The 26,993-nt window shown below is 36.8% G+C and overlaps 1 protein-coding gene across 1 annotated transcript in view; it reads right to left on the bottom strand.

Annotated features, from left to right (window-relative positions):
• GLRA3 (glycine receptor alpha 3) overlaps window positions 1–26,993 on the bottom strand; it is a 189,581-nt gene that overhangs the window by 130,568 nt on the left and 32,020 nt on the right. Inside the window, exon 3 of the mRNA XM_082403611.1 lies at window positions 15,085–15,152. Coding sequence (XP_082259737.1) covers window positions 15,085–15,152 — 68 coding nt within the window. The remainder of the gene's footprint in view (window positions 1–15,084; window positions 15,153–26,993) is intronic.

Here is a 26,993-nt window from a genome sequence, read left to right on the forward strand (position 1 = left end):
TGAAAGGGCCTAGAAGCAATGACACTTCAGCATCAATGAGCTCACCTAGTACCAAGATCTGGGTTTCTAGTACCATTCTCTAATAAAAGGAACTGAGGATCTTTGGAGAAATTGCTGATTCTAGGGCAGGAAATATACAAGATGAGCCTGGAATATCCTATACTGGCAGAATCCAAGGAAGCACACAAAAACCAAAATGATGCAGATATGTCAAAGGGACACAGGAGCCAACAAGATGAGCCAACCCAATGGCCAAAACTAGAACAATTTGTACAACAAAATATATAGCATAGCATTGAATTACAACCCAAAATACATAATGATATAAATAAATTATTGAACAAATAAATAAATGGAAAGGAATAAATAAATGGAAAGGAATAATTAAATGGAAAGGAATAAATAAATGTCCTTTATCAAAGAATCCCAAATAATGCATAGATATGACCCCCTAAAGGAGGCGGAGCACAACTCTCCCCTACCCTTAAGTGTGGGAATAGTCACAGTGACTTCTTTCCGAAGAATACAGTATGGAGAAGATGAAAAAAAGGGGTAAATTCACAATGGAGTAATCTGACAAACACTTACCTCAACCATGTGATCAAGCTTAACACACTACCCTAACTGATAATGCGTGGCTTTAATATGACGTGATGAGAATGGCACTTTACTTCTCTGGTCCTCCTTCAAAAATCTCATGATCCCAGTCTAGTCAAATAAAAATCTTCAACTGAGAGACATTCTACAAAATACCTGATCAGTACTCAAAATTGTTAAGGCATCACAAACAAGGAAAGTGTAAGGGAGACATGACATATAAATACAATGTATGAGCCTAGATAGATTCTGAGACAGAAAAAAGACATTAGTAATTACGAAGGAAATCTTAAAAATGTAGAGACTTTAGTTCATAATACTGTATCAAATATTTGTTCATTAGTTGTGACAAACGCATCATACTAATGTGAGATGTTAATAATAGGGGAAATTGGGCAGGAGGTTATAAGGGAACACTCTGTACTACCTTTGCAAGCTTTTTGTGGATCTAAAACTATTGTAGTGGGACTTCCCTGGTTGCGCAGTGGTTAAGAATTTGCCTGTCAATGCGGGGGACACGGGTTCGAGCCCTGGTCCAGGAAGATCCCACATGCCGCGGAGCAACTAAGCCCGTGAGCCACAACTACTGAAGCCCGCGTGCCTGGAGCCCATGCACCACCACAAGAAAAACCACTGCAACGAGAGGCCCAAGCACCACAACGAAGAGTAGCCCCCGCTCGCTGCAACTAGAGAAAGCCCGCGCCTAGCAACAAAGACCCAATGCAGCCAAAAATAAATAAATAAATTTATAAAATTAAAAAAAAAAAAAACTATTGTAGAATAAAAATTATTTTAAAAATTTAAAAATATAACATTCATAACCATACATCAATACTTAGAAATAAATTTAACAAAATATATGACAACTTCTAAAAAATGTAGGTGAAAGGACCTGTGGAAGACAAATCATTACAATATGTTCATGGATTAGAAGACTTAATACCTGTTTCTGGGTTTTTTTGTATTTAATGATTTCCATGTTCTGCAGACAGTGTGGTGAGTGGGAACTATAAAATCTGATAAAGGATATCTACACCAAACTCAAGCAAATACCATGTTTATTTTAGAAATACTTCCTTTAAAGTCAGGAACAAAATAAATTTCATTCAGCACTGTTTTTGCTAAAACAGCAAGACAAGAAAAAGATACAAAGCTTATAAAGACTGAAAGGAAGGAATTAACATGCTAATATTCCTAGACAATATGATTGCAGGAAGGAGCTATAAAGTATTAGGCCTGAAGTGAGAGTATGTATATTAGGGCAATGTGAAAACAATCATGTTCTTATATGTCATCAATGAAGAGTTAGAAAATATCACTAAAATGTTGTAATTTTTAAAATATATTTTAAAAATAAGATGGAATTTGTCAAATTTAACAGATACGTAAGAAATTTTTGAAAAGTTTTATGCCTTTGTTGAAAGATATTAAATAATACTTAAGTAAAGGGCGAGATATATTGTATTCGTGGATGGGAAGACTCAATATTTTAAGATGATAATTCTTTCAACACTGCATATTCAAGTTTATTTTGTGGAATTGACAAGATTCTAAAATTTATATGAAGAAGTAAACTTTGAAGAATAGTTAAGAATACTTTGAAAGAAAATAAAGTGTGTGTTTGGGAAGTATTAAATATCAAGTCCAATTTAAACCTATATTAAATTTAAAAATGTGTCATTGGTACAGGCATAGACAAATTGATCACTGGCACAGAACTGAGAACTTTGAAATAGACTCATTCAATTTAGGAATATATATGTCAGAGGTATAGTTATAAATTATTGAAAATAATTATTCAAGTGTGAAACAAATAAAAATTAATGCCTCCTGCACATCATACAAACATACAGAACTACACAAAATCCCAGGTTAACTAAAACCTAGATAGGAAAAGCAAAAAAATTTTAGGAGAAAATATAAGAAAATGTCTTTATGAACTTAGGTGAAAGAAGGATTTGCTAAGACAAAGAAGCACAAACCAGTAAGTAAAACAAGGTTAGATTTTGTAAACGAAAATTAAAATTATTTATACATTCCAAGACACCATAAACACATTGAAAAGAGCAGAATGAGTATTTAAAATGCATGCAACTGACAAAGTATTCACTTTCAGAATAATACATGTATGTGTGTGTGTGTGTGTGTGTGTGTGTGTGTGTGTGTGTGGGAGGGTTATTTTGTGTGTGTATAATAAAAGCAAACAAATATAAATGGGGAAGTAACACACAGAGGCGTTTCACACAAAGGACACCAGAGTGGCTAAAAATCATTCAAGAAAAATGCATAACTTCACTATTAATCAAGGAAGTACATGATAAGAAGCAATTAAAACCCAAGTGGGTAAATACTAGTTGTGGGAGATGTAAAACTGGAAATCTCATAAAATTGCTAGTAGGTGTTTAAAGACAGACTGGCCACTTTGGAAAGCAACTTAGTAATATCTGAACCAAATAATTTTACTCCTGAGAATATAACCTTGTGCCAAATAATTCCACTCCTGGGTATATACCCTATAGAATATCTTGCATATGTATATTGGAAGATAATGTGTGACAATTTTCAATGCAGAGGTTTTTGTGGTAGCAAAGACATTAGAAATAATCAAAATGTCCAACAAATGTAGAATTAATAAATACATTATGGAATATTTACTCAAATGAAAATGAATATAATAGTATAAGCCTATAAGCATGGATTACCTCAAAAATATACATTTGAACCAAATAATCATGTTATATGTAAATACAACAGTGTGGTAATTCTGTTTATATTTCATTCAGGCAGAATGAAATTTTATGTCTTACTATCAAATTCAGGAACAAAGCTTCCTTTGGAAGGTAGAGAAATGTGCTTTGGGCAAGAGTTCATGGTCAACTTCAATTTATTTGTAATGTTTAATTTCTTAACATGGCGACAGGTGCATGAGTGTTACTTATTACCTATGCAAAAAGTGCATAACTTTTTTTGATAAAAAAAGCTATATTTGATTAAAAAATACACTTACAAAAAAAGAATGTGTAGGAGTTTAAAGACTCCGTTAAGAATATGTGAAGGAACACTATCAATTTTTTATGCTATATTAGCTTAGATTTCTCTGGAGAATCTAACGACCCAGTGATTCAAAGAAACATTTACATGTGCATGATTACTGTTGCAACTAAATGTGAACCTTTAATTTCTGTGGAAAATGCAAGAACTGTACGGTTTGACCATTCTGTGAGATCACAGCACACGTTCAGACACTCATCCAGCCCCACCATACATTTTTGTATACAGGTATCTGAAAAAGCATTATACCAAAACACCTCACTGTATTTTTTTGAACATCTTTATTGGAGTATAATTGCTTTACAATGGTGTGTTAGTTTCTGCTTTATAACAAAGTAAATCAGCTATACATATACATATAACACCATATTTCCTCCCTCTTCCATCTCCCTCCCACCCTCCCTATCCCACCCCTCTAGGTGATCACAAAGCACCGAGCTGATCTCCCTGTGCTATGTGGCTGCTTCCCACTAGCTATCTATTTTACATTTGGTAGTGTATGTATGTCCATGCCACTCTCTCACTTCGTCCCAGCTTACCCTTCCCCCTCCCCATGTCCTCAAGTCCATTCTCTACGTCTGTGTCTTTATTACTGTCCTGCCCCTAGGTTCTTCAGAACCATTTTTTTTTTTTTAGATTCCATATATATGTGTTAACATACAGTATTTTTCTCCTTCTGACTTACTTCACTCTGTATGATAGTCTCTAGGTCCATCCACCTCACTACAAATAACTCAATTTTATTTCTTTATATGGCTGAGTAATATTCCATTGTATATATGTGCCACATCTTCTTTATCCATTCATCTGTCCATGGACACTTAGGTTGCTTCCATGTCCTGGCTATTGTAAATAGAGCTGCAATGAACATTGTGGTACATGACTCTTTCTGAATTATGGTTTTCTCAGGGTATATGCCCAGTAGTGGGATTGCTGGGTCATATGGTAGTTCTATTTTTAGTTTTTTAAGGAACCTCCATACTGTTCTCCATAGTGGCTGTATCAATTTACATTCCCACAAACAGTGCAAGAAGGTTCCCTTTTCTTCAGACCGGTGTGAGGTGATACCTCATTGCAGTTTTGATTTGCATTCTTCTAATGATTAGTGATGTTGAGCATCCTTTCATGTGTTTGTTGGCAATCTGTATATCTTCTTTGGAGAAATGTCTATTTAGGTCTTCTGCCCAGTTTTGGATTGGGTTGTTTGTTTTTTTGATATTGAGCTACATGAGCTGCATGTAAATTTTGGAGATTAATCCTTTGTCAGTTGCTTCGTTTGCAAATATTTTCTCCCATTCTGAGAGTTCTCTTTTCATCTTGTTTATGCTTTCCTTTGCTGTGCAAAAGCTTTTAAGTTTCACTACATCCCATTTGTTTATGTTTGTTTTTATTTCCATTTCTCTAGGAGGTGGGTCAAAAAGGATCTTGCTGTAATTTATGTCATAGAGTGTTCTGCCTATGTTTTCCTTTAAGAGTTTTATAGTGTCTGGCCTTACATTTAGGTCTTTAATCCATTTCGAGTTTATTTTTGTGTATGGTGTTAGGGAGTGTTCTAATTTCATTCTTTACGTGTAGCTGTCCAGTTTTCCCAGCACCACTTATTGAAGAGGCTGTCTTTTCTCCATTGTATATTCTTGCCTCCTTTATCAAAAATAAGGTGACCATACGTGTGTGGGTTTATCTCTGGGCTTTCTATCCTGTTCCATTGATGTTTCTGCTTTTGTGCCAGTACCATACTGTCTTGATTACTGTAGCTTTGTAGTATAGTTTGAAGTCAGGGAGCCTGATTCTTCCAGCTCCATTTTTCTTTCTCAAGATTGCTTTGGCTATTCAGGGTCTTTTGTGTTTCCATACAAATTGTGAAATTTTTTGTTCTAGTTCTGTGAAAAATGCCATTGGTACTTCGATAGGGATTGCACTGAATCTGTAGATTGCTTTGAGTAGTATAATCATTTTCACAATGTTGATTCTTCCAATCCAAGAACATGGTATATCTCTCCATCTGTTTGTATCACCTTTAATTTCTTTCATCAGTGTCTTATAGTTTTCTGCATACAGGGCTTTTGTCTCCATAGGTAGGTTTATTCCTAGGTATTTTATTCTTTTTGTTGCAATGGTAAATGGGAGTGTTTCCTTAATTTCTCTTTCTGGTTTGTCATCATTAGTGTGTAGGAATGCAAGAGATTTCTGTGCATTAATTTTGTATCCTGTTACTTTACCAAATTCATTGATGAGCTCTAGTAGTTTTCTGGTAGCATCTTTAGGATTCTCTATGTATAATATCATGTCATCTGCAAACAGTGACAGTTTTCCTTCTTCTTTTCCAATTTGGATTCCTTTTATTTCTTTTTCTTCTCTGATTGCTGTGGCTAAAACTTCCAAAACTATGTTGAATAATAGTGGTGAGCGTGGGCAACCTTGTCTTGTTCCTGATCTTAGAGGAAATGGTTTCAGTTTTTCACCATTGAGAATGATGTTGGCTGTGGGTTTGTCATATATGGCCTTTATTATGTTGAGGTAAGTTCCCTCTATGCCTACTTTCTGGAGGGCTTTTATCATAAATGGGTGTTGAATTTTGTCAAAAGCTTCTTCTGCATCTATTGAGATGATCATATGGTTTTTCTCCTTCAACTGGTTAATATGGTGTATCACATTGATTAATTTGTGTATATTGAAGAATCCTTGCATTCCTGAGATAAACCCCACTTGATCATGGTGTATGATCCTATTAATGTGCTGCTGGATTCTGTTTGCTAGTATTTCGTTGAGGATTTTTGCATCTCTGTTCATCAGTGATATTGGGCTGTAGTTTTCTTTTTTTGTGACACCTTTGTCTGGTTTTGGTATCAGGGTGATGGTGGCCTCGTAGAATGAGTTTGGGAGTGTTCCTCCCTCTGCTATATTTTGGAAGAGTTTGAGAAGGATAGGTGTTAGCTCTTCTCTAAATGTTTGATAGAATTAGCCTGTGAAGCCATCTGGTTCTGGGCTTTGTTTGTTGGAAGATTTTTAATCACAGTTTCAATTTCAGTGCTTGTGACTGGTCTGTTTATATTTTCTATTTCTTCCTGGTTCAGTCTAGGAATGTTGTGCTTTTCTAAGAAATTGTCCATTTCTTCCAGGTTGTCCATTTTATTGTCATAGAGTTGCTTGTAGCAATCTCTCATGATCCTTTGTATTTCTGCAGTGTCAGTTGTTACTTCTTTTTCATTTCTAATTCTATTGATTTGAGTCTTCTCCCTTTTTTCCTTTATGAGTCTAGCTAATGGTTTATCAATTTTGTTTATCTTCTCAAAGAATCAGCTTTTAGTTTTATTGATCTCTGCTATTGTTCCTTCATTTGTTTTTCATTTATTTCTGATCTGATCTTTATGATTTCTTTCCTTCTGCTAACTCTGGGGGTTTTTTTGTTCTTCTTTTGCTTTAGGTGTAAGGTTAGGTTGTTTATTTGAGATGTTTCTTGTTTCTTGAGGTAGGATTGTATTGCTATAAACTTTCCTCTTAGAACTGCTTTTGCTGCATCCCATAGGTTTTGGGTCGTGTGTTTTCACTGTCATTTGTTTCTAGGTATTTTTTAATTTCCTCTTTGATTTCTTCAGTGATCTCTTGGTTATTAAGTAGTGTATTGTCTAGCCTCCATGTGTTTGTATTTTTTACAGATTTTTTCCTGTAATTGATATCTAGTCTCATAGCATTGTGGTCAGAAAAGATACTTGATATGAATTCAATTTTCTTAAATTTATCAAGGCTTGATTTGTGACCCAAGATATGATGTATCCTGGAGAATGTTCCATGAGCACTTGAGAAGAAAGTGTTTTCTGTTGTTTTTGGATGGAATGTCCTATAAATATCAATTAATTCCACCTTTTTAATGTATTGTTTAAAGCTTGTGTTTCCTTATTTATTTTCATTTTGGATGATCTGTCCATTGGTGAAAGTGGGGTGTTAAAGTCCTCTACTATGATTGTGTTACTGTCGATTTCCCCTTTTATGGCTGTCCACATTTGCCTTATGTATTGAGGTGCTCCTATGTTGGGTGCATAAATATTTACAATTGTTATATCTTCTTCTTGGATTGATCCCTTTGATCATTATGTATTGTCTTTCTTTGTCTCTTGTAATAGTCTTTATTTTAAAGTCTATTTTGTCTGATATGAGAATTGCTACTCCAGCTTTCTTTTGATTTCCATTTGCATGGAATATCTTTTTCCATCCCCTCACTTTCAGTCTGCATATGTCCCTAGGTCTGAAGTGGGTCTCTTGTAGACAGCATATATATGGGTCTTGTTTTTGTATCCATTCAGCCAGTCTATCTTTTGGTGGGAGCATTTAATCCATTTACATTTAAGGTAGCTATCAATATGTAGGTTCCTATTACCATTTTCTTAATGTTTTTGGGTTTGTTATTGTAGGTCTTTTCCTTCTCTTGTGTTTCCTGTCTAGAGAAGTTCCTTTAGCATTTGTTGCAAAGCTGGGTTGGTGGTGCTGAATTCTCTTAACTTTTGCTTGTATGTAAAGGTTTTAATTTCTCCATCGAATATGAATGAGATACTTGCTGGGCAGAATAATCTCGGTTGTAGGCTTTTTCCTTTTATCACTTTAAATGTGTCCTGCCACTCCCTTCTGGCTTGCAGAGTTTCTGCTGAAAGATCAGCTGTTAACCTCATGGGGATTCCCTTGTATGTGACTTGTTGCTTTTCCCTTGCTGCTTTTAATATTTTTTCTTTGTATTTAATTTTTTATAGTTTGATTAATATGTGTCTTGGCATGTTTCTTCTTGGATTTATCCTGTATGGGACTCTCTGTGCTTCCTGGACTTGATTGACTATTTCCTTTCCCACATTAGGGAAGTTTACAACTATAATCTCTTCAAATATTTTCTCAGTCCCTTTCTTTTTCTCTTCTGCTCCTGAGACCCCTATAATTCCAATGTTGGTACGTTTAATGTTGTCCCAGAGGTCTCTGAGACTGTCCTCAATTCTTTTCATTCTTTTTTCTTTATTCTGATCTGCAGTAGTTATTTCCACTATTTTATCTTCCAGGTCAATTATCCGTTCTTCTGCCTCAGTTATTCTGCTATTGATTCCTTCTAGAGAATTTTTAATTTCATTTATTATGTTGTTCATCATTGTTTGTTTGCTCTTTAGTTCTTCTAGGTCCTTGTTAATCATTTCTTGTATTTTCTCCATTCTATTTCCATGATTTTGGATCATTTTTGCTATCATTACTATGAATTCTTTTTCAGGTAGACTGCCTATTTCCTCTTCATTTGTTTGGTCTGGTGGGTTTTTACCTTGCTCCTTCATCTGCTGTCTTCTCTCTCTTCTCATTTTGCTTAACTTACTGTGTTTGGGATCTCCTTTCACAGGCTGCAGGTTCGTAGTTCTCGTTGTTTTTGGTGTCTGCCCCCAGTGGCTAAGGTTGGTTAAGTGGGTTGTGTAGGCTTCCAGGTGGAGGGGACTGGTGCCTGTGTTCTGGTGGATGAGGCTGGATCTTGTCTTTCTGGTGAGCAGGACCACGTCTGGTGGTGTGTTTTGGGGTGTCTGTGACCTTATTATGATTTTAGGCAGTCTCTCTGCTAATGGGTGGGGTTGTGGTCCTGTCTTGCTAGTTGTTTGGCATAGGGTGTTCAGCACTGTAGTTTGCTGGTCATTGAGTGGAGCTGGATCTTGGCGTTGAGATGGAGATCTCTGGGAGAGCTTTCGTCATTTGATATTACGTGGAGCTGGAGGTCTCTGGTGGACCAATGTCCTGAACTCGGCTCTCCCACCTCATAGGCACAGGCCTGACACCCGGCTGGAGCACCAAGATACTGTCTGCCACATGGCTCAGAAGAAAAGGGAGAAAGAAAGAAAGAAAGAAAGAGAGAGAGAGAGTGGGAGGGAGGGAGGAAGAGAGAAAGAAAGAAAGAAAGAAAGAAAGAAAGAAAGAAAGAAAGAAAGAAAGAAAGAAAGGAAGGAAGGAAGGAAGGAAGAATGAAAGAAAGAAAGAAGGAAGAGGGGAAAGAAAGTTATTAAAATAAAAAATTAAAAAATATTAAAAATTAAAAAACTAAAAAGTAATAAAAAAGAAAGAAAGCAGCCAAACCAAAAAACAAATCCACCAATGATAACCAGTGCTAAAAACTATACTAAAAAAAAAAAACGGACAGACAGAACCCTACGGCAAATGGTAAAAGCAAAGCTATACAAACAATCACACAAAGAAGCATACACATACACACTCAGAAAAAGAGAAAAAGGAAAAAAATATATATCTATATATTTTAAAAAAAGGAAGAGAGCAACCAAATCAATAAACAAATCTGCCAATGATAATAAACTCTAAATATGAAACCGAGGTAAACGTAAAACCAAAAATAAATTAGATGTAGAAAGCAAACCCCAAGTCTACAGTTGCTCCCAAAGTCCACTGCCTCAATTTTGGAATGATTCGTTGTCTATTCATGTATTCCAGAGATGCAGGGTTCATCAAGTTGATTGTGGGGATTTAATCCACTGCTCCTGAGGCTGCTGGGAGAGATTTCCCTTCTCTTCTTTGTTCGCACAGCTCCTGGGGTTCAGCTTTGGATTTGGCCCTGCCTCTGTGTGTAGGTTGCCTGAGGGCATCTGTTCCCCCCCCTCCCAGACAGGATGGGGTTAAAGTAGCAGTTGATTCGGGGGCTCTGGCTCACTCAGGCCGGGGGGGAGGGAGGGGCATGGAATGCGGGGCAAGTCTGCAGCGGCAGAGGCCGGCGTGACGTTTCACCAGCCTGAGGCGCACCGTGTGTTCTCCCGGGGAAGTTGTCCCTGGATCACGGGACCCTGGCCGTGGCGGGCTGCACAGGCTCTGGGAGGGGAGGTGTGGATAGTGACCTGTGCTTGCACACAGGCTTCTTGGTGGCGGCAGTAGCAGCCTTAGCGTTTCATGCCCGTCTCTGGGGTCCGCACTGATAGCCGTGGCTCAGACCCGTCTCTGGAGCTCGTTTAGGCAGTGCTCTGAATCCCCTCTCCTCGCGCACCCCAAAACAATTGTCCCTTGCCTCTTAGGCAGGTCCAGACTTTTTCCCGGACTCCCTCCCGGCTAGCTGTGGCACACTAGCCCCCTTAAGGCTGTGTTCACGCCGCCAACCCCAGTCTTCTCCCTGGGATCCCACCGAAGCCGGAGCCTCAGCTCCCAGACCCCGCCCACCCCAGCGGGTGAGCAGACAAGCCTCTCGGGCTGGTGAGTGCTGCTCGGCACCGATCCTCTGTGCAGGAATCTCTCTGCTTTGCCCTCTGCACCCCTGTTGCTGCGCTCTCCTCCGTGGCTCCAAAGCTTCCCCCCCGTCACCCCCCGCGTCTCCACCAGTGAAGGGGCTTCCTAGTGTGTGGAAACTTCTCCTCCTTCACAGTTCTCTCCCAGAGATGCAGGTCCTGTTTCTATTCCTTTGTCTGTTTTTTCTTTTTTCTTTTGCCCTACCCAGGTATGTGAGGAGTTTCTTGCCTTTTGGGAAGTCTGAGGTCTTCTGCCAGCGTTCAGTAGGTGTTCTGTAGGAGTTGTTCCACATGTAGATGTATTTCTGATGTATTTGTGGGGAGGAAGGTGATCTCCATGTCTTACTTCTCCACCATCTTGAAGGTCTCTCCCTACCTTTTGTGTTTTTATTTTGTAAAAGTAATTTATTCTATGGGCTCTGTGAAAAGTCATGGTTCATTGAGTAAATATTGACTTAAGGCACACAGCAGAGCAATTCTCTCTCCAGCATATGTGTGACAAGATGGAGAGCCATCTGTTTGCTGAAGATAGGACGTTACGACAATATATCCACTTTGAAATACTGCTCTGTATACACACCCTAACTGCCACATAGGTATATATGAATTTTTTTTTAAAAGTCCAACTTACAAATGGTGTCACCACAGAATATAATCCTTATCCACAACTCACCACAGGTTTGCAGGAGTACGATTACTAAGAGTCACTTAATGTGGAGATATTAAGCTTCACCTCATTGTAACAATAAAAAAAATTATGTTCCTTTTGTCACCACCATTTTAAAAGACAGGACAGACACACCTCTCTCACCAAGGCCATGTTGCAAAATGGAAGAGTGACTGATGCTGGTAAACCAGTTTTCATTTTTAATTTAATCTTTTTAAGAACTGTGGTTTCCAACAGTTGTTGAATCATTATCTGCTGAGAAGAATGTGAACTTGGGGTAATGGAGGCTGAACAAATCCTTAGAGAACCCCATTATATATAATGATGTATGATTCAAATGTGAGGGAAATAGGGAAGTTTAACATTTCCACAACATACATAGCAAATTTTTGATGACTATATGTCAAGAATAATAAAATTGTACTCAAGTGAGAATGGTTGGCACTACATTAAGTTAATTAGATAAACACTGGGAAAGGATGAGTTTAACAGTTAAAAAGAAATTTGAGCTTAAGCTATTGGGGAAAAAATGCACATAAATATTAAGAAAAACAAAGTTGGTGCAAGAAGAAGATGCAAAATATGTTAAAGATTCAAATTAACTTAATTTTCAAAAAATGGCTAAAGTAGAATGTCTACTAGAGATATTTTCTCAAGAACAACTAATTACCTCAAATGGGACTAAAGCTTATTTTAAAATGGGGAGAGATACAATAGGTTAGAAACTAGACCAGTAGAGGGAGCATAATATAGTTGGTCAACGAAGACACTGAGCATGGTTAAGATATCTGTTAAGCAAAGATATAAAGACTGGGAGAATTATTCACTTTTATTTTAGATATGAATTCTCAGATGCAAAGATATCCATTAATGATTACAAGTAATTTGAAATTCCATCCTCTCAATTTAATACATTGTTTCAGTTGAATTCAGTTATTTGTATTGTAAAAACAAAAGTACAGTATATTCGTATAAAAAATGTGAATGTTAAAAAAATAAATGAAAGATTTTGTAAAAATAAATTAACTTAATACTATGGCAAGTAAAACAATGGGATAAAGTTTAGTTGCACAGCTGTGATGGTGGAAACTATGAATAAAATACATCAGAGTAATCAAATGGTAGCAAAATATTTTGATTCTTAAGATAAAAAAAAAAGTTCTAATTTTCTCTATGCCTATGTAGATGGACACCATATTGCAGCTATTCTATCTGATATCAGTACAATTTTTTACAAATATTGAATCTGATTATGTGAACAGAAATAATGTCACATGTTTATGAGTTTGGACAGTTATAAAGAAAGATATCAAGGTGGACTTAGTTAATTTTATAATACTTTACCTCTGGGGTGTTTGATTAATGTTCATTGATGCTGCTTGTGACTCTGAAGAAGAAAGTGATAGATGCTAAAAATGATTTCAAAAGGATACATTATGATGGAAGATGAAGGAATGGAAAGGATTTCTATGCTGGAGAAGGGAAATAAAACTGAGTGAGGGTCCCTGGGAGGGTGTATTTGCAATATTTTGCAAGCTTTTAGCATAATATTATTCTGCAAAGGAAGTCTGTCTAAAATTATTAAAGGTAAGAAATTTAGCAGGTGTAGTCATCATCCTATGGAGTGTGTGTTATAAGCACTTAGTGGTAATCTGATGAACTATGTCATAAAAAGCAGCGACCTTCAGGAACATGACAATCTTTGAGGTTTTAATGAGGAAATCCCACCAAGTCTTCTCTTTTTTCCAAATCCCTTCCTCCACCCCACAAAGACAAGTCAGGCTAGAAACCTTTCCAACTATTGCTGTTGAAACTGTTTCACAGAAGTGATCTTGCAAAAGAGAAAGTATAAGCATATGTCCAGGTTTTCAGTGTTACAACAGTGTTCAGTGTTATCAACAGTGATACAGTGTTGTATAGTAGCAGTTAAAATGAGGACGTTGTCAGGACTAGAAATATAATTTGGGAGGTCTAGGTAGAAAAAAATCCAGTAGAGATTCCTTTGTCTATAAATATGATTTGAATTGGGTCTGTATAAATACAGGGAATAAATCAGAACCAGAATAAATAAATAAAAGTCATATGAGGGTCCTAAAAAAAAAAGAATCAGGACCAGATATTCAACCAGAATCCAGAATGTGTCAACTTCTGAAACAGGATTATAGTGACTTCAGGGTCAAAATTGCACCAGAACCACACTGTGCTTACGCTAGCAAATCATGTCATTTTCTCTGTGTTTACACACAGGTACACACATTAGTGTTAATTTATATACTGCAGTGAAGATAATTCTATATAATGCCCCCAAAATGAGTTCAGTTCTTCTCCACTGAGGCTTTTATTGTAATTATAATATATTGAGTTTGAATAGAACCACAGAGATGCTGCTAAATGACTAAATATTGCATACATGAGGAAAACAGCATTTTAAAAAAGTGGTGCCTGAATAAAGTCTCTTCCTGTTGAGAAAGATCCTCTGTACACACACACACACACACACACACACACACACACACACACACAAATCTACACAGCGTCCCACATAATAATTTACATATTAGATTTTTCCTTTGAAAATTAGTTATCAAGTCATTCTGATATATGTAAAATAAGAATAATTCTCTTACTTAATAATGGCTTTAGAAGCTAATAAATCTTTAAGCTTTTCATATCCTATTTTAGCTAAAATCAACTTTGAAAATTAATGCACATTATACTTGCTAAATTTAGGAATGGAGTATAATTCTAGGTAATTTAAGAACCACAATAATAGTTTCAATTTTTAAAAAAAGTTCCCAAAAATAATAAAAAATAAAATTAACTGATTAATTAATTAAAAGTTCCAGCTAGACAATCTTACAGATATTCGGTGGTTCATGTGTCTATTTTATTTTAGCTAAAATGTACAATGAAAACTATAAGGCAAAGAAAAGATACAACATGATCTTTAGAGAAAGTTATAAAATTCAAAACAGAATACATTTGGTTTGGAAATGATAATATTTTAGCTTTAATAGCTTGATTATGTAAAATGTTCTCAATTACACAGTGATGAAGTCTCAGTTCAGTGAGTTTAGTTAAATTAAAGCATATATCACAATTTGCAAAATATTTATGGTATTTGATCAAATATTATATTCATTTGGAAAGGTAATCAGAATACTTAATGTTATAAACACATTTATAAGTATACAAAATAATTAAACGTGACGTTATTTACTCCTATGCTTATGTCTGCTTATTAAAGAACATTGACAATAAATAAATAATTCATAAGGTAAAGTTTTAGTTTTAATTTGAGATCTATTATTTAGTTACTGAAATGGGAAAAATCAATCTTGTTTTCACTTACCATCTCTAAATGAAACATTGCCTGCAGTTGATTGTAATTTAATTATACTATTAATTTTATCTTTTAAAATCTCACTATACGAATTTTGGCTTTCAATTACATAACACCAGCAGAAAAATTGCCATGAACATGATTACAAATTACCCCAGTGTGAAATTCATTACGAAGTCAACATGCCTACCTACCATGGTTGTCTCGGCGATCGAACCAAAGCTGTTTATGAATATGTTGCATGTGACATTAACTGGAGAGCCTGAAAAAGAGATTAAAAAAGAAAGGCTGTTTAGATACTGATACAAAATATTTTCAAGTAGCTCCATGCCTCTAATTTGTAGTTTAAAAAAATAAAGGATTCAAAGCATTTCATTATCTGGCTACAAGCTTTGTCATTAGACTTGATAGCTATACAAGTAAAAAACACTGAAATATTGTGTGGTAGGGGTTAAAATAACTCAGTTAATCTCTGCCTAAGCTAGTCAGATAAAATCACACACAAAAGCTGATATCTAAGCCTAACTTATTTTGTTTGTTTTTACATGAACATAATTCACTTAATTTTACAAGGTTTGCTACAAAAAAAGACAGCAGCCCCTTCCCCTATACCCCCATTTAATCCCTCCCTGGAGATGATCATTTTAACTCATTTAAACAACTCTTTGGGTGTTTACCTCGATTTCTCTGAACAATAAGTTTATTTTACTCCTTTAGATGTTTTCATTTTAGACATATGTTCTGACAGCCACAGCAGAAGGTAAGGATTTCGCTTTCTTTCTCACCTTATTCCCAACCCTGCTACCTTACACCTTTTTTCTGTCCTCCCATTACCCAAATATGGCTACATTGTCACTATTGTTAGATCACTATTCACTTTTTACTTTATTATGACAAGGTAAATGTTACCTCTAACTAACCATATAATATACTATGATCACTCTTTCCTGCAGAACATGTTCCTGAGGTCGATGATTGTTTTATATATTTCACATAGTTTCCTCTGTATGTATCATTAACTTATGCACAAGTTCTGAAATGTCTAACTTGTGTTTCCGTATCACACTCATCAGATACTCTATTAACTTTCTCTTCCGTCAGGCTTACTCCATTCTAGATTTGTTGTCCTGGAGCACAGCAGTCATCTTATGCTTTCCCATAACCCTCCTACTGGAGATGCTCATCCTTCTCCTTTGTGGGACCTCTTTTTGTGGTCCCCATTCCTTCTTCTTTCTTGGCCCATTTCTTCATTTTAGTGGAACATGTCCTTCAGTAATTTTTTGAGAAATGGTGCATAAGGATGTGAAGCTTTTCAGAACTTGCTTGTTTACAAATGTTCTTTTTTATGCCCTCACACTTAATTAACACCTAGATTTGGTACCAAATTTTAGGCTGGAAACTGTTTTTTCTTCTGAATTTTAAAGACATTTCCTCATTAGCTTCTATTTTCTAGTATTGCTGTTGAAAGGTCCAAAGCCATTCTGATTCTTGATCCTTTGTCAAGATAAAAGGCATGTTCTCTTTGTACCAATATTTTCATTCTTTAAAAAACGGCTTCAATAGTTAAAATAGCTTATCACTCAAGGTTTTAATTTACATTTACTTAATTACTGGTGCACAAGTTTCATCTTTGTTTTTCTACTCATTTTCTCATAGCATTTATCTTGCCAGAATGAGGTACAGCAAAAAAAAACAAAAAAATTATTTAAAAATAAAGTCTATCCATAGGCCTATGAATTCTATGTACATTGAAATCGTCTGGTGATCTTTAAAAAAGATTGATACATGATTCTTACCTTCTAATTTAGTTGGTATGACATGCAAGCAAGGCACTGGTATTTTTGAAAGCTCCCTACATAATTCAGATGTGCAACATAAGAAATTTCAGAGTAGGAAAGAGCTGTGGCCATTATACCATAGGACTAAAGTGAATTGGGGTTTTATTAGAGATGGAGAAAATGAGAGACGGGAGTCAGGACTTAGAACATTAAAAATGCAAAGCTATTCATTTTAATAAGAGAGTTGACTATTATAAATTTGGTCAACCTGCTAACAAAACATGGTGGATGTTATGTACTTAGAAAAAGCCCAAATTCCATTGTGTCGAGATGCCTAGAACATAACATTCAAACAGATATAGAGGCTACATTGTTTGAAATATAAAGGATGGACATTTAAGAAAACCTCATAAAAGTTCTGAATCCTGGAGGTGCTATAATTAGTTATTACTAGTAGAAAGGGTTTCTTTTTTAACTTTAAAAAACTTATTTTTCAAAATGTTATTTCTAAATATTAACAATTTTTTTTAAATGTGTAGGATGATAGAAATGTCTTGTCACCACGTAACAGAAGAGAAAGCACAGGTATTGTACTCCACGATTATTTTATCCCACCATAAGAGAAGTATGAAGTCACAATTAACTGTTAGAAGATACATATATATATGTGTGTGTGTGTGTGTGTGTGTGTGTGTGTATATATATATATATATATATTTTTTTTTTTTTTTTTTTTTTTTTTTTACTTAATGTAAGTCTAAGGTGGTGAATTCTAAAATATATAAACAGCCTGACTGGAATCTTAAAAAACTAAAAGCCAATCTTTGATATTCTCTAGGCTATTCTCTTTCTTCTTGAGAACTCTAAAATTCTATTTTCTTTTGCTGTTAACACCAACATGAATCTGGGGACTATCTTTTCCCTTGAGATAAATTCTGTCATGCTTTATTGACTCAAATCCATTGGAGGAGGGAAAACGCAAACGTTTTAGTATTGGGTTAATTCATCTTCCAGTAAAATGAAGCTAGAGGTACATCCATGTTGGGGAAACACGGCCCTGTAAGAAGCTGCTGCTACAGAACTGCCAGCTCCATCTGACTGTGATCTCTTTGGCTGAAATTGGAATAAATAAAAGTGGGGGGATGAATTTCTTATTTAAATTCAGCAAGGGGAAGAGTTTTTGTTTTTTAGTCTCATCTTCTAAATTTAATCATTATGCATAGAATTACAGATAATATTGGTGAAAAATAGGATGAAGGTGGAAATTCAGCATAGGCTTCAGTGACCTGAAGTTAGTAATGTCTGTCCTGATGCATTTCAGGGTCCCTTGGGAGCAGGTGCTGTACAGCACATCCTAACGATTCCAGAAAGGTGCTGACAGGGAGCAGTATGAAGTACTGTGCTAGGAGGAGGACTTCTCTGATGCATTTGTTTTCTCCCTAAAATAACATGTTTCCGTAGAAGAGCAATGGTCCCAGGAGAGGGGGCTACTTTAGGCTTTCCCTAGCAGCTGGGAACACGATGCCTCACACTGTATGAGCCAGACTCCAGCCCTTGCTTCTCCAATGCCTCCCATCCGGTGCGGAAAACTCTTCCTAAGGGCAGAAAGTCAGCCTGCCCTAAGCTTTATTGTCTAATCCATCAGTCATCAGATGTGTTCCTCGCCTGGTTATTAGGACATACAGAAGTGCTATTTAGTTTCCATTTTACTACTTATTTGTATGTATTCTCTTCTTCAGCATAAAGAAAGGTGAATGGATTCAGGCACCAAATTTTAATTTCAAATTTGAAAAATAGAGTACTCACTTGAAAGATATACATATAAGATATATACTCACATGATATATATATATATATAAATACATATACATATATAGAATTTATTTTATTTTTTAAAAATTTAAAATATACTAAGGTATGAAGCAATTTGGAAATAAAGTCTACTGTTTTTAAAGATAGTCTTGGGCTAGATCATAGAATTTCTTCAATGTAATCCCAAGGTATTTGGAATTTACTTCATGAACATGAAGGAGTCTTTACAGATTCTTGTTCATGAGAGTGTAGTAAACCAACACAACATGGTGAATGGTTGAATGGATAGCAAAAGCTTAGACATAGAGAAAACAGGAATTTATTGTAACAGTTTAGATGGGAAATACAATGGCCCCGACCAAGGACAGTGGCAGTGGAGACAGAGTACAAGGAATGAAGTGGATACAGTTTATTAGGCAGTATATTCTACACTTCAAGCTTCTGATCCATGTCATATCAGGGGAGCAGTCTTGGAGTAGTCTTTCTACCCTCACTATTAATATATATTATATATTCAAAAATTTGAATATGAAGCTCAGAGAGGATTGTAAATCTTCTGTTGCCATTACAGAGAGCACCTGTTTCACAGTCATTGGTCAATCTGGTACTTCTCTGTGCCAAAGCAAAAAACTGTTATATCCATCTAATATACTGCTATGTTTAGCAACAGAGCAAATAACTGCTATAGCATCCATATGGCAAATTGTGCTTTAAAATTGTTCACTGCCTTAGCCATCGTTGGCCTGAAAAGCAAATGACAGTAGTCGCAGATGTTTTCAGCAGCATGTCTTCTTTTAGATGCCTCTTAAAGAAACAGAACATGGCTTTTAAGCTCAGAGATGGACAAAGGCAAAATGGCAAAGTACAATGCAAAGCCTTGGCAGTTACATTATTGTTACTCATGTTGGGGAAAAACTGTTCACCAGGCAAATCTAGAGCAAATAAACAAAGAGACAAAAAATAACCCAAGTGTTCATGAAAATGACTCTAAAAAAATTTTAATGTAATGTTGCATTAAAGCCACACCCTTTTGAAAGACATAAGAATGTAATCAAAACATTAAATTTCAAAAAAATCTGTTTAGTGATTTGTTTTTATTTTAGATAAATATATATATTTATATAGTCAGGTCATGAGGAAAGATATTATTTTTATTTTTTAATTGACAAAAGCATATTTGATTACTGTAAATCCATATTTTAGATTATTTTTTAGATACTTGAAAAAAGGTTTGAAAATTATGGCATAAAAATAGGATCCAATTTATTCTTCCCCTTCCCTTCCCTTTCCTTCTTGAAAATGTAGCCAAAAGCCATTGTCTCGGGCAGTACAAGATAGGCTTCCGCGCTGGGGATGGCTGTGGGGAGTGTGGACAACTAGAGCAGGGTGAGAAGGACATCAGCGAGGAAGGATTTCACAGCGTGGGGTGTTGGAGCCTGAGTGGGGCAGCCTTGCATGGGGAGTGAGAGTCTGAACAGGACCCTGAGGAATTTGTGCAGGAGAGGGAGTGGCGGCAGACAAGGGAGATTCATTACGTATCGATCAAATCTGTAATTATATTAAGGATAACGGGAGCCTTACTGTCAAATGAAGGAGTTAAAATATGGAGACTCAGAAACTAGAATAAACCTATGGTAGTAGAGATACCAGGAAGAACTCATGGTTTTCAGTAGATAGAGAATTAAATACATAGATGTAAATGAATATATATGTGTGTGTGTGTGTATATACATATGTGTGTATATGTATGTATACTTATGCATGTATGTGTATGTATACTTATGCTCATATGTGTATGTATATAGATACATTCTGGCAGACACCAACTTAGCCAGTTAATCAAAGTGAACATCATCAGTCATGGTAAAAATTAACATCATCCACAATCTAATAAGATGCAGTTAGAACACAGCATCACTTCTGTGATATTCCTATCAAGATGCATTACCTAAATTGAATCATGAGGAAACATGAGACTAATGCAAATTGAGGAACATTCTGTTAGATAAAGCAATAATAATATCTTTTTAAATGCCAAGATCATGCCAGTCATAGGAAGAATGAGGCTCTGTTCGGACTGAAGGAGACAAAGAGAAATGACCCGTAAAACACAAGGCATGATTCTAAACCGGATTCTTCTGCTATGAAGCCATTATTTAGATAATTGATAAAATTTGAATGGGAGCCTGCAAATTAGATGGTAGCAATATATCCATGTTAATTTGCTTGTTTCAATGATTAGACTGTGGTTATCTAAGAGAATGTTCTTATTGGCATGATACACCCAAGTATTGGGGCATCAGGTCAACAACTTACTTTCAAGTGGTTTGGGGAAAAAAATAGTTTGTGCTATACTTGCAAACCTTCTGTTAGTTTGGGAATGTTTTAAAATAAAAAAAGAGAAATAAGTACTATAGAGAGAATATATTAAAAAATAATCAGGGGCGGCGTTGAGATGGCGGACTAGGAGGACGCGGAATTCGCGTCTCTGCACAACTAGGGCACCTACCAGGCACCAGTGGGGGACCACGGACACCTAAGGGGACGCGAGGAACCCCCAGCGACTGGGTAGGACGTGGGGTGTGGGGGGAGTGAGGAGGGAGGAGAAGTGGAGGCGGGACGGGACTGGTGCCCTGAGGGGCGGCTGGGGAGGGGAAGGGATCCCACACCCGAAGGGGGAAATTGGGGGACGATTGGGAGGACAGAGGATCAAAAGGGAGCATGGCCAGGTTTCCCCTGCCCGCTTGGGCCCTCAGGAAACTGCTGAGATGCCAGGCCTGATCCTCTGCCCACCGAGGCCCCCTCCAGCTGAGTGGGTCCTAAGGGAGTGGGAGGGAGGGAAGGGGGAGCAAAAGTAAAGGCTGGACCTACGGGAACAGCACTCCTGAGGGGCGGCTGGGGGAGGGGAGGAGTTCTACACCCAGCAAGACCCACCCTTGGTTAGGGGTCCCGTGGGGATGGAGGAGACCCTATGGGAGAGAGGGGCCTGAAGGAACAGATGGGAGATGGGAGAGAGGGGCGCGAAGGAACAGAAGGGAATGGGGGCCAGTGCTTTCCCTGTCTACTTAGGCACCCGGAGCTTTTTGGACCCCCAAGCCTAATCCTCTTCCCTCGGAGCCTCCCTCCTGCCACGCAGAACCCAAGCCCCGCCCCTACACCCCCACCCAGGGCCCCACCTCTACACTTGGAGACCCCCTGTGAGACTCCCTCCAACGCGCTGGGCCTAAACCCCACCCACACACCCTCACTCAGGGCCCCACCTCCAAACTCCAGAACTCCACACTCCAGAGGTTCTCCTTCCAATGTGCTGCCTCTCCCCTTCCGTGCAGGTCCTAAGCAGAAGCCCCACCCCACACTCAAACATCACCCCCCGAACCCGCCTAGGTGCCGCCCCACCCTAAACCTGCACTACCGCCTAAGTTCCACCCCCTACCTAAACTCCACACCCATAGGCAAGGCTTTTTTTTTTTTTTCTTTTTTCCTCTTTTACATTGGGGCTCTGTTTTACCTTGTTGATTCATTCTTATTGATTCATTTATATTTTTATTTATCCTAATAAATCTTTTATTTTTCTAATTTTATTTTATTCTTTATACTTTATTGTTCTCTCCTTTTGGCTTGTTCCCCCCGAACCCCCTTTGTTTTTTCTCTTGTGGTTTTATTTTACCTTGTTACAGTTGTTTCAATTATATTTCTGTTTTTCCTAATATATTTTTTATCTTTCTAATTTTATTTTGTTTTTTATTCTTTGATATTGTACTGCTCCTTTTTTTCTTTCTTTCTTTCTTTCTTTTTTTTTTGTGGGTGTACCACACCATGCAGCTTGTGGGATCTTGGTTGCCAGGCTGGAGGTCAGGCCCGAGCTCCTGTTGTGGGAGTTCTGAGTCCAAACCACTGGACTAACAGAGAACCTCAGACACCAGGGAATATTAATCAGAGTGAGGCCTCCTGGAGGGCCTAATCTCAGCACCAAGACCCACCTTTATCCAACTGCCTGCAAACTCCAGTGCTGGATGCCTCAGGCCAAACAACCAGTAAGACAGGAATACAGCACCACCCATCAAAAAAAAAAAAAAATGACAAAAAAATGTTACAGACGAAGGAGCAAGGCAAAAACCTACAAGACCAAATAAATGAAGACAAAATAGGCAACCTACCTGAAAAAGAATTCAGAGTAATGATAATAAAGATAATCCAAAATCTCAGAAACAGAATAGAGAAAATACAAGAAACGTTTAACAAGGATCTAGAAGAACTAAAGTGCAAACAGTGATGAACAACACAATAACTGAAGTTAAAAATACTCTAGAAGTAATCAATAGCAGAATAACTGAGGCAGAAGAACGGATAAGTGAGCTGGAAGATAAAATGGTGGAAATAACTGCCAGGGAGCAGAATAAAGAAAAAAGAATGAAAAGAATTGAGGACAGTCTCAGAGAACTCTGGAACAACATTAAATGCACCAATATTCGAATTATAGGGGTCCCAAAAGAAGAAGAGAAAAAGAAAGTGACTGAGAAAATATTTGAAGAGATTATAGTTGAAAACTTCCCTAATATGGGAAAGGAAATAGTCAATCAAGTCCAGGAAGCACAGAGACTCCCATACCGGATAAATCCAAGAAGAAACATCCCAAGACACATATTAATGAAACTATCAAAAATTAAATACAAAGAAAAAATATTAAAAGCAGTAAGGGAAAAGCAACAAATCACATACAAGGGAATCCCCATGAGGTTAACAGCTGATTTTTCAGCAGAAACTCTGCAAGCCAGAAGGGAGTGGCAGGAGAGATTTAAAGTGATAAAAGGAAAAAGCCTACAACCAAGATTATCCTGCCCAGCAAGGATCTCATTCATATTCCATGGAGAAATTAAAACCTTTCCAGAGAAGCAAAAGTTAAGAGAATTCAGCATCACCAAACCAGCTTTACAACAAATGCTAAAGGAACTTCTCTAGACAGGAAACGAGAGAAGGAAAAGACCTACAATAACAAACCCAAAACAATTAAGAAAATGGTAATAGGAACATACAAATTGATAATTACCTTAAATGTAAATGCATTATGCTCCAACCAAAAGACGTAGACTGGCTGAATGGATATAAACACAAGACCCGTATATATGCTGTCTACAAGAGACCCACTTCAGACCTAGGGACACATACAGACTGAAAGTGAGGGGATGGAAAAAGATATTCCATGTAAATGGAAATCAAAAGAAAGCTGGAGTAGCAATTCTCATATCAGACAAAATAGACTTTAAAATAAAGACTATTACAAGAGACAAAGACGGTCCCTGCAGAATGACCAAGGGATCAATCCAAGAGGAAGATATAACAATTGTAAATATTTATGCACCCAACATAGGAGCACTTCAATACATAAAGCAAATGCTAACAGCCATAAAAGGGGAAATCGACAGTAACACAATCATAGTAAGGGACTTTAAAACCCCACTTTCACCAATGGACAGATCATCCAAAGTGAAAATAAATAAGGAAACACAAGCTTTAAATGATACATTAAACAAGATGGACTTAATTGATGTTTATAGGACATTCAATCCAAAAACAACAGAATACAATTTCTTCTCAAGTGCTCATGAAATATTCTCCAGGATAGACTATATCTTGGATCACAAATCAAGCCTTGGTAAATTTAAGAAAATTGAAATCGTATCAGATATCTTTTCTGACCACAACGCTATGAGACTAGATAACAATTACAGGAAAAAAAACTGTAAAAAATAGAAACACATAGAGGCTAAACAATACACTCTTAAATAACCAAGAGATCACTGAAGAAATCAAACAGGAAATCAAAAAATACCTAGAAACAAATGACAATGAAAACACGATGACCCAAAACCTATAGGATGCAGCAAAAGCAGTTCTAAGAGGGAAGATTATAGCAATACAATCCTACCTCAAGAAACAAGAAACATCTCAAATAAACAACCTAACTTTACACCTAAAGCAATTAGAGAAAGAAGAACAAAAAAACCCCAAAGTTAGCAGAAGGAAAGAAATCATAAAGATCAGATCAGAAATAAATGAAAAATGAAGGAAACAATAGCAAAGATCAATAAAACTAAAAGCTGGTTCTTGAGAAGATAAACAAAATTGATAAACCCTTAGCCAGACTCATCAAGAAAAAAAGGGAGAAGACTCAAATCAACAGAATTAGAAATGAAAAAGGAGAAGTAACAACTGACACTGCAGAAATACAAACGATCATGAGAGAATACCACAAGCAAATATATGCCAATAAAATGGACAACCTGGAAGAAATGGACAAATTCTTAGAAAAGCACAACCTTCTACGACTGAACCAGGATGAAACAGAAAATATAAACAGACCAATCACAAGCACTGAAATTGAAACTGTGATTAAAAATCTTCCAACAAACAAAAGCCCAGCACCAGAGGGCTTCACTGGTGAATTCTATCAAACGTTTAGAGAAGAGCTAACACTTATCTTTCTCAAACTCTTCCAAAATATAACAGAGGGAGGAACACTCCCAAACTCACTCTACGAGGCCACCATCACCCCGATACCAAAACCAGACAAAGATGTCACAAAGAAAGAAAACAAGGCCAATATCACTGATGAACAGAGATGCAAAACTACTCAACAAAATACTAGAAAACGGAATCCAACAGCACATTAAAAGGATCATACACCATGATCAAGTGGGTTTATCCCAGTAATGCAAGGATTCTTCAGTATACACAAATCAATCATGTGATACACCATATTAACCAATTGAAGGAGAAAAACCATATGATCATCTCAATAGATGCAGAAAAAGCTTTTGACACAATTCAACATCCATTATAAAAACTCTCCAGAAAGTAGGCACAGAGGGAACATACCTCAACATAATAAAGGTCATATATGACAAACCCACAGCCAACATCATTCTCAATGGTGAAAAACTGAAACCATCTCCTCTGAGATCAGGAACAAGACAAGGTTGCCCACTCTCACCACTATTATTCAAAATAGTTTTGGAAGTTTTAGCCACAGCAATCAGAGAAGAAAAAGAAATAAAAGGAATCCAAATCACAAAAGAAGTAAAACTGTCACTGTATGCAGATGACATGATACTATACATAGAGAATCCTAAAGATGCTACCAGAAAACTACTAGAGCTCATCAATGAATTTGGTAAAGTAACAGGATACAAAATTAATGCACAGAAAATTCTTGCATTCCTATACACTAATGATGAAAAATCTGAAAGAGAAATTAAGGAAACACTCTCATTTACCATTGCAACAAAAAGTATAAAATACCCAGGAATAAACCTACCTAAGGAGACAAAAGACCTGTATGCAGAAAACTATAAGACAACAATGAAAGAAATTGAAGATGATAGAAACAGATGGAAAGATATACCATGTTCTTGGATTGGAAGAATCAACATTGTGAAAATGACTATACTACCTAAAGCAATCTACAGATTCAGTGCAATCCCTATCAAACTACCAATGGCATTTTTCACAGAACTGGAAAAAAAAATTTCACAATTTGTTGGAAACACAAAAGACCTGGAATAGCCAAAGCAATCTTGAGAAAGAAAAATGGAGCTGGAGGAATTAGGCTCCCGGACTTCAGACTATACTACAAAGCTACAGTAATCAAGACAGTATGGTACTGGCACAAAAGCAGAAACATCAATGGAACAGGATAGAAAGCCCAGAGATAAACCCACACACGTATGGTCACCTTATTTTTGATAAAGGAGGCAAGAATATACAATGGAGAAAAGACAGCCTCTTCAATAAGTGGTGCTGGGAAAACTGGACAGCTACACGTAAAGAATGAAATTAGAACACTCCCTAACATCATACACAAAAATAAACTCGAAATGGATTAAAGACCTAAATGTAAGGCCAGACACTATAAAACTCTTAGAGGAAAATATAGGCAGAACACTCTATGACATAAATCATAGCAAGATCTTTTTTGACCCACCTCCTAAAGAAATGGAAATAAAAACAAAAATAAACAAATGGGACCTAATGAAACTTAAAAACTCTTGCACAGCAAAGGAAATCATAAACAAGATGAAAAGACAACCCTCAGATTGGGAGAATATATTTGCAAGTGAAGCAACTGACAAAGGATTAATCTCCACAATTTACATGCAGCTCAGGCAGCTCAATATCAAAAAAACAAACAACCCAATCCAAAAATGGGCAGAAGACCTAAATAGATATTTCTCCAAAGAAGATATACAGATGGCCAAGAAACACATGAAAGGATGGTCAACATCACTAATCATTAGAGGAATGCAAATCAAAACTACAATGAGGTATCACCTCACACCGGTCTGAAGAAAAGGGAACCCTCTTGCACTGTTGGTGGGAATGTAAATTGATACAGCCACTATGGAGAACAGTATGGAGGTTCCTTAAAAAACTAAAAATAGAACTACCATATGACCCAGCAATCCCGCTACTGGGCATATACCCTGAGAAAACCATAATTCAAAAAAAGTCATATA

This window comes from Balaenoptera borealis, assembly GCF_965194805.1.
Source record: "Balaenoptera borealis genome assembly, chromosome: 8".
Taxonomy (NCBI): Eukaryota; Metazoa; Chordata; class Mammalia; order Artiodactyla; family Balaenopteridae; genus Balaenoptera; species Balaenoptera borealis.